The 17,078-nt window shown below is 40.0% G+C and overlaps 1 protein-coding gene across 1 annotated transcript; it reads left to right on the plus strand.

Annotated features, from left to right (window-relative positions):
- The first annotated feature begins 533 nt into the window (after nucleotides 1-533).
- Bex4 (brain expressed, X-linked 4) lies at nucleotides 534-899 on the plus strand. Its single transcript, XM_013036600.1, has one exon. The coding sequence runs from the start codon at nucleotides 534-536 to the stop codon at nucleotides 897-899; it is 366 nt and encodes a 121-aa protein (XP_012892054.1).
- The last annotated feature ends 16,179 nt before the right edge of the window (nucleotides 900-17,078 follow it).

Here is a 17,078-nt window from a genome sequence, read left to right on the forward strand (position 1 = left end):
TGAAGACACCTGCCTGCGCCATGAACGCCAGCTTTTCCCACGGCCCCGCCCCGCCCCCTCCTGGTCTTCTTGGTGCAGAAAATGGTGGTCAGAGCAGGGGCGGGGGCCAGAGGGGGACCGCGCTGGGTCGGGGGGCGAGGGGACAGTGCTGGGCCAGACGGGGAGGGGCGGTGCCAGTTGAGGAGCTGCATACCAAGGAATGGGGATGGGGAGTGGGAGGTGGGGGGCGGTGCCGGGGTTTTAAGCTGCAACAGCTCAGGCTCTCACCACCCGTCTGTCTGCAGGTCTGTGTGTTGTAGCGACCCACCTCGAAACGAGATTCCGGCAGAGGAGGCAAGGATAGGCCCAGGTGTGTGTGAGGGGTACTGCTGAAGGGGTGACAGCGGCATATGTTGGGTTTGGGAGGAGAGCGGGGAGCGGATTTGGAGCCTCCTGTGATGCACTAGGCTTGTGAATGTTGAGAGTTGCATAGTGGGGCCTCTGTCCGTGGTCCTGAACAACCCACTAAGTCTTTCTCTTATGTCTTAGGAGTAATGGCGTCCAAAGAGATACAAGTGGTAAAAAACATCAACGTGGAAAGTGCTCAACAGGAAAACGAAGGAAGGGAGCAAGCTTCCATGAAGAATGAGGAAGAACCCAGCAACCTGGGAGGAGGTGAAACCCAGAAGCCTGGAGGAAATGTCAAACGGGGGCGAGTCAGGCGATTTGTTCCTAATTTTCGATGGGCCATATCTAATAAGAATGCTGATCGCAATGAATTGGGAGGAAAAGATGTAGAGAGATGTGTAGGGCAAATGGTGGAAGTTAAGAAAAAAGCTAAGGAGAGGCAGGTGAGAAATCACATGCGCTTCCAAACTCCTGAACCTGACAATCATTATGACTTTTGCCTCATACCTTGAAACCTAAGGTTTCCCCCCCCCTCCCCGAAACTCATAATGTGGTCACTGCTTTACAAGCGTACATATTTTTTAGGTCCAAGATTCTGTAGCATAGTTTATTTTACAAGCTTGCATTTTTATGATTTACGTTGTCTGTAAAACTACTAGTGTTTCGAATAACTAATTTCTAGTTGAATATTGTTTCCCCTTAATGTAAGAGCTTCTGTCAGCATGGCAGTTTCACGTGTTTTCAAAAAAATGTTCTTTTCATAATTTGAAATTAATAAAGCATTTTCAAAAGCAATTTGTGTTTCATCATGTTCCTCTTTGACCACAGTCCGTATTTTTTGTTAATCCTCTCTTTCCTGTCCCAGCTACTCAGAACTCAAACCTATTAGTCTGAAAAATGTTTTCTTATTGTCCCCAACCAATCAATAAGGAAGAATCACACACAATTCAACATCTGATAACATTTTTAAAATGTGCATCTTAGTTTTTCAAAGAATATGAGCCTACCATTTTCATGAATACCACATGGGGAATAGAAGTTTGTGAATTTAAAACCCCTGGCTCCTGTCATCCCCACCTACAGAGTGGATTTCCAGAATCTCCATTTTAACAAGCTCCCTAGATAATTTTGATATACTCTAAAGTGATATTGGGGTGAATTATATAGGTATGTACATGTCATATATTAAGTATAATAGAAACATGATGAAAATGTAATTTTGATGGGAAAACTTTTAAAAGATAGTGGACTATAAAACTTAGCTGTACACCCATGGCTCATGTCTAATCTTCTAACTATATGGGAGACTGAAAAAAGAAAGATCATAGTTTCAGGCCAGTCTGGGGGGAAAAAATCTGTGAGACTCCATCTCACAGAGGGAAGCTGGACATAATGGTGCATGGCTCTCAGCAACTACGGGAAACCTAATATAGATACATCATTTTTCAGGCTCATGCTTGAGCTGGAGGCAAGATCCTATCTCAAAAGTAGCCAGCAAAAAGTGGGGCTGGATGCCTAGCTTATCAGGAAAGCCCCTGCTTAGCGAGCTGGAGATCCTGATTTCAAATCCTAATACCACACATGCACACACACACACACACACACACACACACACACACACACACACACACACACAAGTATTGCCAGTTGCCCATACTTCATGCCTGTAATCCTAGTTTTCAGGAGGCTGAGATTGGAGGATTACAGTTTGAATACAGACTGGACAGGAAAATCCATGAGACTTTTATCTCCAATTAACCACCAAAAAGTCAGAAATGGAGCTGTGGTTCAATTGGTAGAGCCAATGGGATAGCACTCAGGCCCCAACTCCAAGACTCCCTCCCCTACCACACACTAAACCATCTCATTCAGAAGAAGTAGGGACAATGGCAACCTAAAGGGTGTTCAAATGTAAAATCACAAAGCATGACTATAGGTTACATAGAACTTGAAGACCCATAATTCACCCCTACCAGCATGTTAATCAGCATGAGGATCCCCTAAAATCCTCACCTCTACCTATAAATTCTGTTGTCATGTCTTCTATAGATGAGGGCATTGAAGTTGAGAGATGCCAAGTACTAGGGCTATCCAAAGATAAGACCTGGGACATTTTCTATAAGACTTTGTCATAAGGATGCTAAATATTAACTTTCTGTCAGCTAAATATTTACCTTATATTTATCTTGTATCAACAAAAATGAGACTTATTTTTCTGTACATCCAATACAAAGAATTTGATGTTTAGGATTTTGGGGCATAAAAACATCATAATATCTCTCCAGTCCAGTGTTATTCAAAGTAAGGATTACCCTCCATTATAGCTCTTGAAATAAAGTAGGTCACACCAGAAAAATGTTCAGAACTTGGGGTGTAGGTCAGTGGTAGAATACTTGGCCAGCATTACAAGGTCCTGGGTTGCATCTCCAGTTCCAGTCCCAAGGGAGTCCATCTCCCAACACTAATGTCAAGAGCTAGAATTGTTTTCACAAACTTAGTCTTATGTGTAGGAAATGCCACCTTTAAGTTGTATTTCTAAGGGCTGAAATGTAGCTCCGTAGTGCACTGTCTGTGCATGTGTGTGTATTTATGTGTATATGTGTGTATACAAAGAGAGAGAGGAGGGAGGGAGAGAGAGAGAGCACAGAAAACTTTCAACAACACCTATCTGACTTCACAAATAAGGAGAAACTAAGTAGGAAAGTGATTTACCTGAAGTCATACAATTAGTGAAAGAGGTCACTCAGCCCTGAATTTCCCAATTCTCTGTCCAGGAGGTTTGTCTTCTCACTCCAGTGACAGCGTAATGACAATACTTCCACATGGAGCTTAGTAACTTAGAGCCAAATTAATAGACTGATTTCAAAATCAGTATAATGTTGAATGAGACAATTTATTAGATGGAACAGCTCTTGTTCTGATACACCATCTTCATTACATATTAAAATCTTTTAAAAGGGGAAGCATTTCTTCTCAAATATCTCTCTGTATATTCAGAGGATGTAGTTAATGAATCCCCACCAGTGCATGACAGTGCGTGGATCTCACATAATAAAATTTTGTCAGCCAGCTGTAGTGGCTTAAGTATGAAATGCTAACTACTTGCAAGACAGAAGTCAGGACATTATGATTAGAGGACATTCCCAGGTATAAAAGTTTCCAAGACTCCGTCTCAGAGGATAATACACATACTGTCTACCGTATTATTACATCAGTTAGCTACTGACAAAAATTGTTCAAATTTAGGCTATTCTGTCTACTATGATGTTCCTGATTCAGATTAATGTAATTGACCCTTCCTTTGTAAAATTTATTATTCAAAGGTATGGTATCACTATTGAAAGCAAGGACCCAAATCAAGTTTATGATTTAATCTGAGCATTGTCAGCCTAAGGACAATAACTATTATAAGATTAAAATAAACTTTCCTGTTGATTGCTCAATTCTTGTTAAAAGCAGCATGTTGCTCCAGACATAGTTGGGAAGTAGATAAATACCGAATATATGACAACACTTCAAAATTTCCTTTTCCATATCTCCTTAGATTCTTACCTGTACATTATATTAAGCAATATTTTATATTGCAACTTTTTAGTGTGTGCATGAAGAGGCTGTATTCATTCAATTCGTTCAACAAACCCACTAGTGTCCACTGCATGAGATAGCACATTGAATTTATAGTCTCTATTGCCCACACAAATATGCATAAATTCAGCAAGGGTTTTATCTTAACACATATTAGTAAACATCAGTTTTGTCCCTGGAACTGTCCTAGGAATCAGAAATTACAGTGCGAAGAAAAAAAAACAAAAGGGCTGGGAAGGTGGCTCAGTGGTAGAGCACTTGCCTTGCATGCATGAGGCCCTGGGTTCGATTCCTCAGCACCACATAAGCAGAAAAAAAAAGCCGGAGGTGGCGTTGTGGCTCCAGTGGTAGAGCGCTAACCTTGAGCTGAAGAGCTGAGGGACAGCGCCCAGGCCCAGAGTTCAGGCCCAACGATCGGACCCCCCCAAAAATAAAAATAAAAAAATCTCATATTATGGAACTTATATGCTTAATGAAGAAATAACAAAAAAAAGGCTCAGGGGAATGACTGAGGGAGATGAGGGAATAAATCAATATGTAGGGGAAGAGTTCTCCAACAAAAGGGACAAGCACAGGAGAGGAGCTGAAAGCTCCAAATACAGCTAGCATTCGGTCCTTCCTACTTTAATCTTTCCAGAAACTTCTGTCAAGCATATTCTTGAAAATTTTGCAAGTTATAGCAAACACATTGAATGTTCAGGATTTGTGGGACATAATAATGTAACAACCATAATTTTTATTCCTACTGCTTATGCAAACCTGCTCTTTAGAATTCATTCTTTCCCCTGTCCCTTAGTGAAATCCTGGCTGTGATCCATGGCTTTTTTTTTTCTTTTTTTGTCTTTCATGGGGCCTGAACTCTCGACCTGTGCACTGTCCCTCAGCTCTTCAGCTCAAGGCTAGAGCTGTACTACTTGAGCCACAGAGCCATTTCTGGCTTTTTCTGCTTATGTGGTGCTGAGGAATCGAACCCAGGACCTCATGCATGCAAGGCAAGCACTCTACCACTGAGCCACCTTCCCAGCCTGATCCATGGCTTTTTTTTTTGCTTACTCTTGTAAAGTGGAAGTCCTCCTGTCGATTCATGTAACAGTTTCTATTCACTGAATAAATAGAAAGGGATTCAAATCTTACATAATCTAGTATTGCCACTTTCTAGCCTAGGAAAATATTTAAAGTTGACTTTCTCTTATGTGATATGATTAAGGATTCTATATTGAATTTCTCATTGCTGAGGAGCTCTCCTATGCGGTTCTCCTAAAATTGGCAACTACATATTCTTAAATTAGTCACTTTTGACTTGGTTAGCCTTTGAGCTTCCATTAGTATATTTCCAGATATTTCCTGGTTAGATTTTCAGAAGACCATCACAATCTAGATTCATGGCATCCCCAAACTAGTTCTGTCTCCCTTATGATTCTTGCTTGTGTCTGTGGGAGCCATTAGCACACTGTTTCTCCTAACTCCTGAATTCTCACAACTCCTAAATTCAGAGTGTAAGCTCTTCTTTAAACTCTCTTCATTCTAATGTCAAAGTATCTTACCGATCTGATTTCATAGGGGTGATTCAGATTTCTACTATGATAGCATGTTCTAAGGCTATTGAAGATCTTTGTCCTAGGCTTGAGGTGACAAGAAGCATTCCTACTCCTTCATGTGGAAGCTATATTGACTGTTAGGTTTAGATGATACTAATGTGTTAATGTTAATTTTCTGATCTTGATCATCGTACTTGTGTAGGAAAATATCTGTAGGCTTTATATCCTAGAGATGTTTGAGACGACATTTCTTTTCTATTGATTCATTTTCTAACCAATTATCACAAACTTAGTTGACAACAACTGTTCGTTAGCTCCTAGTTCTGTAGCTATTATTCTGGATGGCCTTGATTGGTGCTTTATTTTAGATTGTCACAAGACAAAGATCGAGGCATTGGCTTTCCTGGGCTTTTATGTAGAAGATCAGGGGAAGCACCACCTTGCAAACTCAGTAAGGTTGCTGCCTTTGTAGCAAGGATGGCTTTATTTGCTGAGGAGGTGGCTCTCTGGTCCCCTAACTTTCTCTCCAGTCCTTACACATGCCCCCACCTCCATCTTCAAGACGGGTAGTGATTATTTGCAATAATTAGTATATCTCTAGGATAATTTTATCAGATGAGCAGAAAAGCTCAAAAGATATGTACATATGCCCATATAAGATGATGCTAAACAAAACAACCCCCAAGATATGGACACAAGCAGTCTGCTTTGTTATATTTGTTTTTTAATGTACTATGAGATGGTTTTATTTCCTTTGTATGTTCTTCCTCCTATGGTATATCTCCTGTTGTCACTGTACTTGATAGTGGTCCCCTGCATCTTGTATATACATTTGTTCAATTGAGGGAGGGAAAGGGGAGTAACAAAACGCTGAAACAAGGACACAGGATGACCCATTGCAACAACGATACCCACAAGACAAGTGTACTGGAAATGAACTTTACAACTTCAGGGGTGAGGGTGGAGAGGAGTGAGGGAGGTGGGGGAGGGAAGAGATAGTGGGAGAAAAACAAAGGAAAGAGTAACAATTCTCGACAAGAAATGTACTCATTAACTTACTCATGTAACTGTAATCCCTCTGCACAGCATCTTTACAATAAAAATTTAAAAAGGATAAGGAATCACTTTGTCCTAGAAATGTAAACTCAAACTGGTTTACAAGTCCTTTGCTTCTTTCTGAAGTTTCTAGTTTAAAATGTATAATGGCTAGAAATGTGAAAGGAGTAATGCTAAAGATGAATCTGAAGCTAATGGAATGCTAAAGATCTTAAAAACCCCTTTTTCTCCTCTCACATAAAAATAACTTTCTTGCTACTTACCAACTAGGGCCATTTCTAGTTTTCAGAGGCCACTCATATTTCTTGGCTAATGATCTTCTTTCTCCATTAAAAAAAATAAGAAATGGAAATAGCGGCGCTTTCACAGCCCCGCTACATTTCTCTGAAGATCTAGGGGCACAGCCACACTTTACCTCAAGAGATCCACTCCAATCAAACTCTAAATACCTAAAGACTTTTTCTATTACAAAAGGACTATCTTAGCAGGCAAACAAGGAAAGAGAAAAAGTGAATGGGACCCCTGTGGAGCAGCTGCACCATGCAGCTCAGCAACGGGAGTCTTGGCAGACTTTAAGCAGAGGAGCACCCAAAACCCGAAGAAAGCAAAGCGCTCATCACTAGACCCACCCCAACCCCTCCCCCCAGGGCGGCTACAGGGAAGGAGTGAACTCAGCAATACCACCATTACAATCGCCAGAAATTGGCACCACCAGGTAAGCTCCCAAAGTCAGCCCTTGCCTGCAGCATTGGCTGGATCCCCGTGGGCCCTTGCACAAGGCTCCCAGGTAACCACAGCCACAGCCAATTCATTGCTCTAAGCTCTAAGGGCCAACCGCCCTGCCAACTGGGCACTCTGCTGGGACCTGCTCCCTCCCTGCTGCCACGCCAGTCTCTCACAGCCTTGGCACCACCAAGCTTCTATAGGCCTCTCTGCAGACACACCTAGCAGCCTCAGGCAGCCACCTCCAAGGCTGCCTGCCGCCAGCCGCCATTCTCCACCTCCTCGCTGCAGACCAGCATGGTCCACCACAGCCCACACCAGCCTGCTGCAGCAACCTCCACTTGGCCCCTGCAGAGCCAGGACTCCCCATGGTGCCACAGAGGAGACCCTTCAGCATCAACACAGCCACCCCCCCCCGACTTGCACCTGCCAACATCCAGACCCTTTGACTGAGAACCTGCCAACTCCATCTTACCTGCCACAGCACAGGCTCTGTGGTCCAGCACACCACCAGCTACAGACCCAACTGGGTTTACTCCCTGGGGGGCAATTCCCTGTGGGACCCCAAAGCCCTCTGACCCAAACCCTCTTCCAAAAGGGAGGGATCATACCAGAACAAAACACGGACATAAGCTCTGTTCCTAAGGCTCCTGTGACTACCTGGGAAAGCCTGGGAACACAGGTTCAGACCTATGATAGCAATCTACAAACCTGAAACCCACAAAACTCCCTGCCACCAGGCCTGAGAGTGGGACTCTAGATAGCAGGCAGCCTCCCCCATCAAAATGCCGTCTGCTCCCAACCAAGCCACAAGGAAAGTGGACTAAGCAAGGGATACAAGATTCTATCAGGAATCTGCTCTGAGGACTACAGGGAGGCTAAAGCTTCCCCAAAGAACCCAAAAAACCCATTTTTTAGATTTTTATTCTTGTTTTGTTTTGTTAGTTTTTATGTCTGATCATTTGTACTTTGTTTTTATTTCTTTTTTTTTCCCTAAGTAATACCTTTTTTTTTTTATTGTGAGAATACCGTACAGAGGAGTTACAATTACATGGGCAAGATAATGAGTAAATTTCTTATCAAGCATTGTTGCCTCCTCTTTGTGCCCCCTCCCATCCCTTCCCATACTACCCCCACCTCCCCACCCGGTCCTCCCCCTACCAAAGCTGTAAAGTTCGTTTTTCGACATAACGACTTGTACATCTCATTGTTGCAATGGGTTCACCTGTATCCCTAGTTAATTTGTTTTTGCCCTTCTCCTCTACAAATTATACCAGCATCAAATACAGTGAAAGCAGGTGTTATACCGTGGGGGGTACATGCAAGGCAACATAAAAATCATCTTATAAATATGTTAGGAACAATTGCATGAAAGAAAAAAAACATTTGAATACTTATCTTGGGGTTCATTCCCCTAACATCAACTTATCTGACCTTTTCTGCTTGACTCGGACATATACTAGTTATTGCAAATAAGGGAAACCATGGGACCTATGTTTCTTTGGGCCTGGCTTATTCACTTAATATAATTTCTTCCAAGTCTTTCCAGTTCCTAACAAAAGAGCCAATGTCATTCTTTCTGATGGAGGCATAGAATTCCATTTTCTTGATCCATTCATCTACTGAGGGGCGTCTGGGTTGGTTCCATGTCTTAGCTATGGTAAATAATGCTGCAATAAACATAGTTGTGCTGGTAGCTTTAGTATGGTCTTGTTTGTGATCATTTGGGTAAAGGCCCAAAAGTGGGATTGCTGGGTCATAGGGGAGCTCTATGTGGAGTCTTTTGAGGAATCTCCATACTACTTTCCAAAGTGGTTGAACAGGTTTACACTCCCACCAACAATGTAGTAAGTTTCCATTCTGTCCATATCCCCTCCAGCATCTGTTGTTATTAGAGTTCTTGATTATAGCCATTCTAACTGGGGTGAGGTGGTATCTCAATGTTGTTGTGATTTGCATTTCTTTTATGGCTAGAGAGGTTGAGCATTTCTTCATGAGTCTATTGGCCATCCTTCTTTCCTCTTCAGAGAAGTTTCTCTTTAAATCTTTAACCCACTTATTTATTGGGCAGTTGTTTCTTTGGAGATTTGTTTTTGGGGGATTTAGTTTTTTGAGTTTCCTTTGTTTTTATTTCTATGTGTTACTTATGTGTATTATGATTTAGGATTTGCTATTCCACTTAAAGCTTCTATTTTTCATTGTTATTTTTTCTCCCACTTTACAATTTCTTAATTTGTAAGGTTTTTTATTTTGGGGTTTTTTTTGCTTGCTTTTTTTTGCTTTTTTGTTTTCTTCTTTCTTTTCCTCTCACTCTCCCCTTCTCCTTTTTCTCCACATTGTACTACTCCTCCATCAGAGCTACCCTGCCTAATTTTATACACAAAGTAAAGCCTCCTTCTAGGTGTGTAAACAATAATTACAGAAGTTAACTTGGATTAAGTGACTCTACAATAATATCTGAATAATCTTTCTCTAATCTCAGAATGTCTCCCAAATACACTTATATATAACTTCTTTTTCTCACCTTCATCTCAATCTCTAAGCTACTCCCTACATAACCTTTCTTCGCATTCTTTCCCACCTTTCATATTCGGTAACAAGGTCTTTATTCTCCTACTACTACATATACCCCTTACCTAAGCTGTTCTTACCCCTCTTATCATTATACACAAGTTCTTTTCTGAACTTGAATTCACATGGCTCCAAACCTAACCCTTCACTTCTCCATCTGCTCCAGCCTATTGATTCTTAACGGTTTATATCTGACCCAATTTACAGTTGGTTCTATATTTGACCACAAAATTGCATCTATTTGACTATATTGAGTACAAGGGGTCCATCTTGTTAACTCTAAGCAGCAGACTACTTATCAACCAAACCCAGATTGTCTCAAAAGTTACAAATATGCACAATCTCAACTCCAAAGCCACAATATTCCTCTCCAAGCAAAGAAAAAGTGAGCTAAAGAGGAAAACACCTACACATAACTTTGAAAACCTAAGATCTATACATCTACATGACACTGGGTTGGCTCATGTCCAAAACAAAAAAACACTGCCCTACTGTCAAACCAGTGTGGTTCTTGTCTCCAAATGGGTAGAACTAACCACAGAAACACAAGGAACATGACCAATCAACAAACACCAACACCATCTCCACATAAACAAGCTACAGAGCAGTTCTAGAGTGACCTAGAGGATAATGCTCAAGATAGATAAAAAGCATGGCTGGTAAACCTGCTGAATGAAAAATTGGACACCCTGCATAGGGTTATCAGAGAACGCAATGAGGCCAACCAGAAGCTAATAGATGACTTCATGGCCACCACAAATAAAAAGATAAAGGAACTCCAGCAGAGGGAGAAAGAAGCTAATGAAAAGATAGGAACCCAGATGAAAGAGTAGAAAGAAAAGTCTGAGGACCAACTCCAGCAGGTAAAGCAATCTATTCTAGACTTGAAAGAAAACCTTAATAAAGAGCTGGCCACCATTAAGAAAGACCAGCAAGAAGCAAAGGCAATAGACACCGAAGTAAAAAGTCTTCAAAATAGAATGGAGGAGGCCAAAGAAAGAATATCGGAGGCTGAAGAAAGTTTAGACTCCATAGAGGAAGAGCACACAGAAGCTAAGAAGCATGGCAGGTAACTGCAGGAAATACAGGATACATTCAGAAAGCCTAATTTGAGAATAATAGTATACAAGAGGGACAAGAGGGCCTGGAGAGGGAAGCCAATGGATTAGGAAATATATTCAGCAGAATCCTAGCAGAGAATTTCCCAAATATACAAAAGGACAGGCCCATCCAGATACAAGAAGCTTTTAGAACCCCAATACACCAGACCATAACAGGTCATCCCACTGCCACATTATAATGCATACCGTCTCAATAGCCACTAAAGAAAAAATTCTTAAAGCTGCCAGGGAGAAGAGAACAATCACATATAAGGTAACCAATCAGAATTACCTCAGACTTCTCAGCAGAGACCATAAAAGCAAGGATGGCCTGAAAAGAGGTATGCCATGCCTTAAAGTCAAATAACTACCAACCAAGAATAATCTACCCAGCTAAGCTCTCATTCATAGCAGAAGGACTAATAAAAACGTTCCACAGCAAGGAAAATCTGAAGCAATATATCACTACCAAACCAGCTCTTCAAAAAGTCCTCAAAGACATTCTACGTATAGAAAATCAACAAGAACAGAATAGGCAATGGCCACAAACAGAGAAATACGTAATCACAACAAGAACAGGCAACGCACAGTTTTCCCCCAAAACATGGATAAAAACGTAGGGGCAGACAAACACCTCTCAGTCCTAACCCTTAATATGAATGGTCATAACTCTCCAATTAAGAGACATAGATTGTCCAGTTGGATCAAAAATCAAGATCCTTCTATCTTCTGTCTCAAGAGACACACCTTGTCAACAAAAAATAAACATATTCTGAAAGTGAAAAGCTGGAATAAAATCTATCAAGCAAATGGCCCCCATAAACAGCAGGGAGTTGCAATCCTAATATCAGATAAAATAGACTTCAATTTAAAATCAATGAGAACTGATAAAGAAGGTCACTACATACTAATTAAGGGATCTTTCCTTCAAGAGGATACTACAATTCTAAACATCTACTCACCAAATAACGGAGCACCGAAATTTATCCAAGAAACACCACTTACCCTCAAATCTCCCATAGATCCAAAGACATTAATTGTGGGGGACTTTAATACACCACTATCCCCACTAGATAGATCAACCTGGCAAAAACTCAACAGAGAAACCTCGGATCTTGAAATCTGCATAGATCAACTAGACTTAATGGACATCTACCGAATATTTCACCCAGCAGCATCAGAGTACACCTTCTCAGCAGCACATGGCACATTCTCCAAAGTAGACCACATTCTAGATCACAAAGCAAATCTGTCCACATTCAGAAACATTGAAATTATACCCTGCATTCTCTCAGATCACAAGGGAATAAAATTAGAATTCAACACCAAAAGCCACCAAAGAAATTACTGTAACACATGGAGGCTGAACAACACACTCTTGAACCACCAGTGCATCATGGAAGAGATTAGAAAGGAAATTCAAATGTTAATGATATTTAACAAGAATGAACATACAAACTATCCCCTCCTTTGGGACACAGCAAAGGAAGTACTCAGAGGCAAGTTTATATTTCTGAGGCAAGTTTAGATCTCTGAGTTCCTACATCAACAAATTGGAAAGATCTGAAACCAACAATTTAATGAGGCACCTAAAGCTTCTTGAAAAAGAACAACAAGCTAAACCCCAATCCAGTAGACAGAAACAAATAATTAAAATTAAATCAGAATTAAATGAATTAGAGTCCAAAAAACTATATAAAGAATTAACAAAACAGAATTGGTTCTTAGAAAAATTAATAAAATTGACAGACCCTTAGCAATTCTTATGAGAAAAAAAAGAGAACACACCCAAATAAACTCAGAGATGAGAATGGAAACATCACTACAGAAACAGCCAAGACTCAGAATATAATAAGGGGATACTACTCAAAATTTTATGCTAATAAGTTTGAGAATGTGAAAGATATGGACAAATTTCTACCAAATATTGAAATGTACAAACTAAACCAGGATTATTTAAAACAACTTAACAGACCCATATCAAGCATTGAAATAGAAGCAACAATAAAAGCCCTCCCACCCAAGAAAAGTCCAGGACTGGATGGATTTACAGCTGAATTCTACAAGGCCTTCAAAGCAGAACTCACACAGGTACTCCTCTATCTCTTTAATGAAATTGAAAGCAAAAATTCACTACCACACTCTTTTTATGAAGCCAACATAACCCTCATCCCAAAACCAGGCAGGAACTCATCAAAGAAAGAATTATGGACACATTTCTTTGATGAACATCAACTCAAAACTTCTCAACAAAATCTTGGCCAATCAACTTCAACAACTCATCAAAAGAATCATAGACTATGATCAAACAGGATTTTCATTTCAGGGATGCAAACCTGGTTCAATATATGCAAAACATTTAATATAATTCATCATATCAACAAGAGCAAGGTTATCTCAATAGATGCAGAAAAAGCATTTGACAAGATTCGACACCCCTTCATGATGAAAGCTCTGGAAAAACTAGGAATCCATGGAACATTCCTTAATATAATAAAGGCTATTTATAACAAACCTACTGCCAGCATTATACTTAATGGCGAAAAGTTAAAGCCATTTCCTCTAAATTCAGGAACGAGACAAGGGTGTCCACTCTCCCTACTCCTCTTCAACCTAGTATTACAATGCCTAGCTACAGCAATAAGATAAGATGCAGACATAAAGGGGATCCAAATAGGGAAGGATGGAGTAAAACTCTCCATCTTTGCAGATGACATAATCTTGTATTTAAACAACCCCATGGACTCCACTCCCAAGTTACTTGAGCTGATCAGAAACTTTGGCAATGTAGCAGCATATAAAATTAACCCTCAGAAATCAATGGCTTTCCTGTATGCCAATAATGAGAAGAGCGCCGCTGAAATTAAGAAAGCAACCCCTTTTCTAATAGCCCCACAAAAAATAAAATACTTAGTAGTTAACACAAGAGTTGAAAGACCTCTATGACAAAAACTTTAAAAACCTGAAAAAGGAAATTAAAGCAGAGCTAAGCAAGTGGAAAAACCTCCCTTGCTCCTGGATGGGGAGGATTAACATCGTGAAAATGGCAATACTGCCAAAGACTATCTACAAATTCAATGTGATACCTATCAACATTCCAACTTCATTCTTCAATGAAATGGAAGAAGCAACCCAAAAATTCATATGGAACAACAAAAGTCCACGAATAGCAAAAACGATCCTTAACAGAACAGTGCTGGAAGAATATCAATATCAAATTACAAACTCTACTACAAAGCCACAGTAATCAAAACAGCTTGGTACTGGCACAAGAACAGACATGAGGACCAGCACAATAGGACTGAAAACCCAGAAATGAACCCACACACCTATAGCCACCTAATCTTTGACAAGGGAGCCAAAGGAATAGAATGGAAGAAAGACAGCCTCTTCAATAAATGGTGCTGGCAAAATTGGTTAAACACTTGTAGAAAACTAAAAATAGATCCTTATATGTCACCCTGCACCAGAATCAACTCCAAATGGATTAGAGACATAGAAATAAAAGCAGACTCCATGAAAACATTACAGGAAGAAATAGGAGAAACTCTAGGGCTCCTTGGTTCAGGCCGAAATTTTCTTAATAAAGACCCAGAAACACAACAAATCAAAGAAAGGTTGGATAAATGGGATTGTATGATACTGCAGAGCTTCTGCACAGCAAAAGACATAGCTAGCAAGATCAACAGAAAGCCCACAGACTGGGAGAAGATCTTCACTAGCCATACAACGAACAAGGGTCTCATATCTAAAATATACTTAGAACTCAAAAAACTAAATTCCCCAACAACAAATCCTCAAAGAAACAACTGCCTGATTAACAAATGGGCTACAGACTTAAGAGAGATTTCTCTGAAGAGGAAATAAGAATGGCCAATAAGCACATAAAGAAATGCTCAACCTCTCTAGCTGTAAAAGAAATGCAAATCAAGACAACACTAAGATTCCACCTCGCCCCAACTAGAATGGCTAAAATCAAGAAATCTAGTAACAACAGATGCTGGAGGGGATGTGGCCAAAAGGGAACCCTACTGCATCATTGGTGGGAGTGTAAACTTGTTCAACCACTTTGGAAAGCAGTATGGAAGTTCCTCAAAAGACTCCACATAGAGCTCCCTTATGACCCAGCAATCCCACTTTTGGGCATTTACCAAATGTTTACAAACAAGACCACACTAAAGCTACCAGCACAACTATGTTTATTGCAGCATTATTTACTATAGCTAAGATATGGAACCAATCCAGATGCCCCTCAGTAGATGAATGGATCAAGAAAATGTGGTATATATACACAATGGAATTCTATGCCTCCATCAGAAAGAATGACATTGGCTCTTTTGTTAGGAACTGGAAAGACTTGGGAGAAATTATAAGTGAAGTAAGCCAGGCCCAAAGAAACATGGGTCCCATGGTTTCCCTTGTTTGCAGTGACTAGTACATGTCTAGGAGAAGGTCAAAGGCCATATACATATGACCACATGAGATAATGTTAAGCAGAATGTACCCCAAGACAGGGACACAAGAGGGTTTTTTTTCTCTTTGGCTAGTGTTTTTAATGTATTTACAACGCACTATGTGTTTATTTGTTTCTATTGTAGGTTCTTCCCCCATGGTATAGCCCCTGTTTTCACTGGATATGATGCCTGTGTTCTCCATCTTGTATATACAGTTTTTTAATTTGGGGAGGGGAAGGGATATTGCAGAACGCTTAAATGGGGATGCAGGCTGACCCATTGTGATGACAAGATGTACAGGACACTATATTGAAAACGAATGTTACAATGTTGGGGTGGAGAGGGGCGGGACGAGTTGGGGAGGTAGGGAGGGAACTGATGGTAGGGGGAAAATAAATGAGGAGGTAACAATAAAAAAAAGAAATTGTCAAATTACTCTAAAAGTGTTCATTTTATTTCACTAAGAATGTATGTGACTTTCAATTCTATCTCATTCATATTGTTATCAATACCTTCATGGTCTTTTAAATTTTAGCAATTCTATTAAGTATTTTTACTTATATATCTATTGCTGTACATTTTATATTGTTCTACTCATCTGTTTAACTTTTCATGCTTTGGTTATAATGGGGTTTGAGCTCAAAGCTTCATGCTTGCTTGATTTGTTTGCTCAGTTGGTGCCCTACCACTTGAATTATGCATCCATCTATGCTTTTTGCTTGTTATTTTGGAGCCAGAGTTTGAAGTTGGCCTCAATCTTTAATACCCTGGATTTTAGCTTCGTGAGTATCTTGGATTACAGGTGTAATCTCTTTGACTTATCTGGCGTAGGTTTTGCCATTGCTTAACTTCAATCTCATTATTCATTGGACACTAAAAAAAAAGAATGATAAGGGAAGAGGTGGGTCAAAGGAGGGTAAGATGTTGAAGTGATGACACACCTCAAGATATATTGTACACATGAAATCCATAACCTACAATTAAGATAAGAGAAGAGGAGGTTGGGAAGGGTGAGAATGAAAAAGGGATGACAGTAATCAAGATACACTGTGTTCCTAAACTACTTTAGTAAATGGTGACTCATTTATACAATGACTTAAAAATAATAAAAGTACTTTTTTAAGAAATAAAAAAATAAGCAATGCCTGGTCATGTCCTTTCCTCATTTTGAATTTCTTATCCTTTTTTCATCTCATCTAGTTGGAAAACATGGTGGACTTTTTTGGATTATGTTGTATCCACCTGCATAATCCAGGAAAATCTCATATCAAGGTTTAAAATTTTAATTAGATCAGCCTCTTTTACCATGTAATGTAACAAGAATTAGATATGGATTTTGAGGGTCATTATTCTACCATCCAGAAAAATGTGTACAAGTGATACTATTTCTTTTTCAAATGTTTGGTAAACTTTTCCAGTGAAATAATTAGGACCTAAAGGCTTGTTTGGGGATAGTTTTCTTTAACTGTGAACACAATTATTAAAAGCTTATCAGGGTAGGAGAGACCCTTGAAATTATAGGCATAGGCAGGAACTTCCTGAACAGAGTCCCAGGGTCACAACCAATTGGAGAGACACGACAAATGGGACTACCTTAAAGTAAAAAGATTCTTCACAGACAAGAAATAGCAACCAAACTAGAAAGACAGCCAACTAATTGGGAA

Source organism: Dipodomys ordii, unplaced genomic scaffold (assembly GCF_000151885.1).
Source record: "Dipodomys ordii isolate 6190 unplaced genomic scaffold, Dord_2.0 Scaffold303, whole genome shotgun sequence".
NCBI classification, from domain to species: Eukaryota; Metazoa; Chordata; class Mammalia; order Rodentia; family Heteromyidae; genus Dipodomys; species Dipodomys ordii.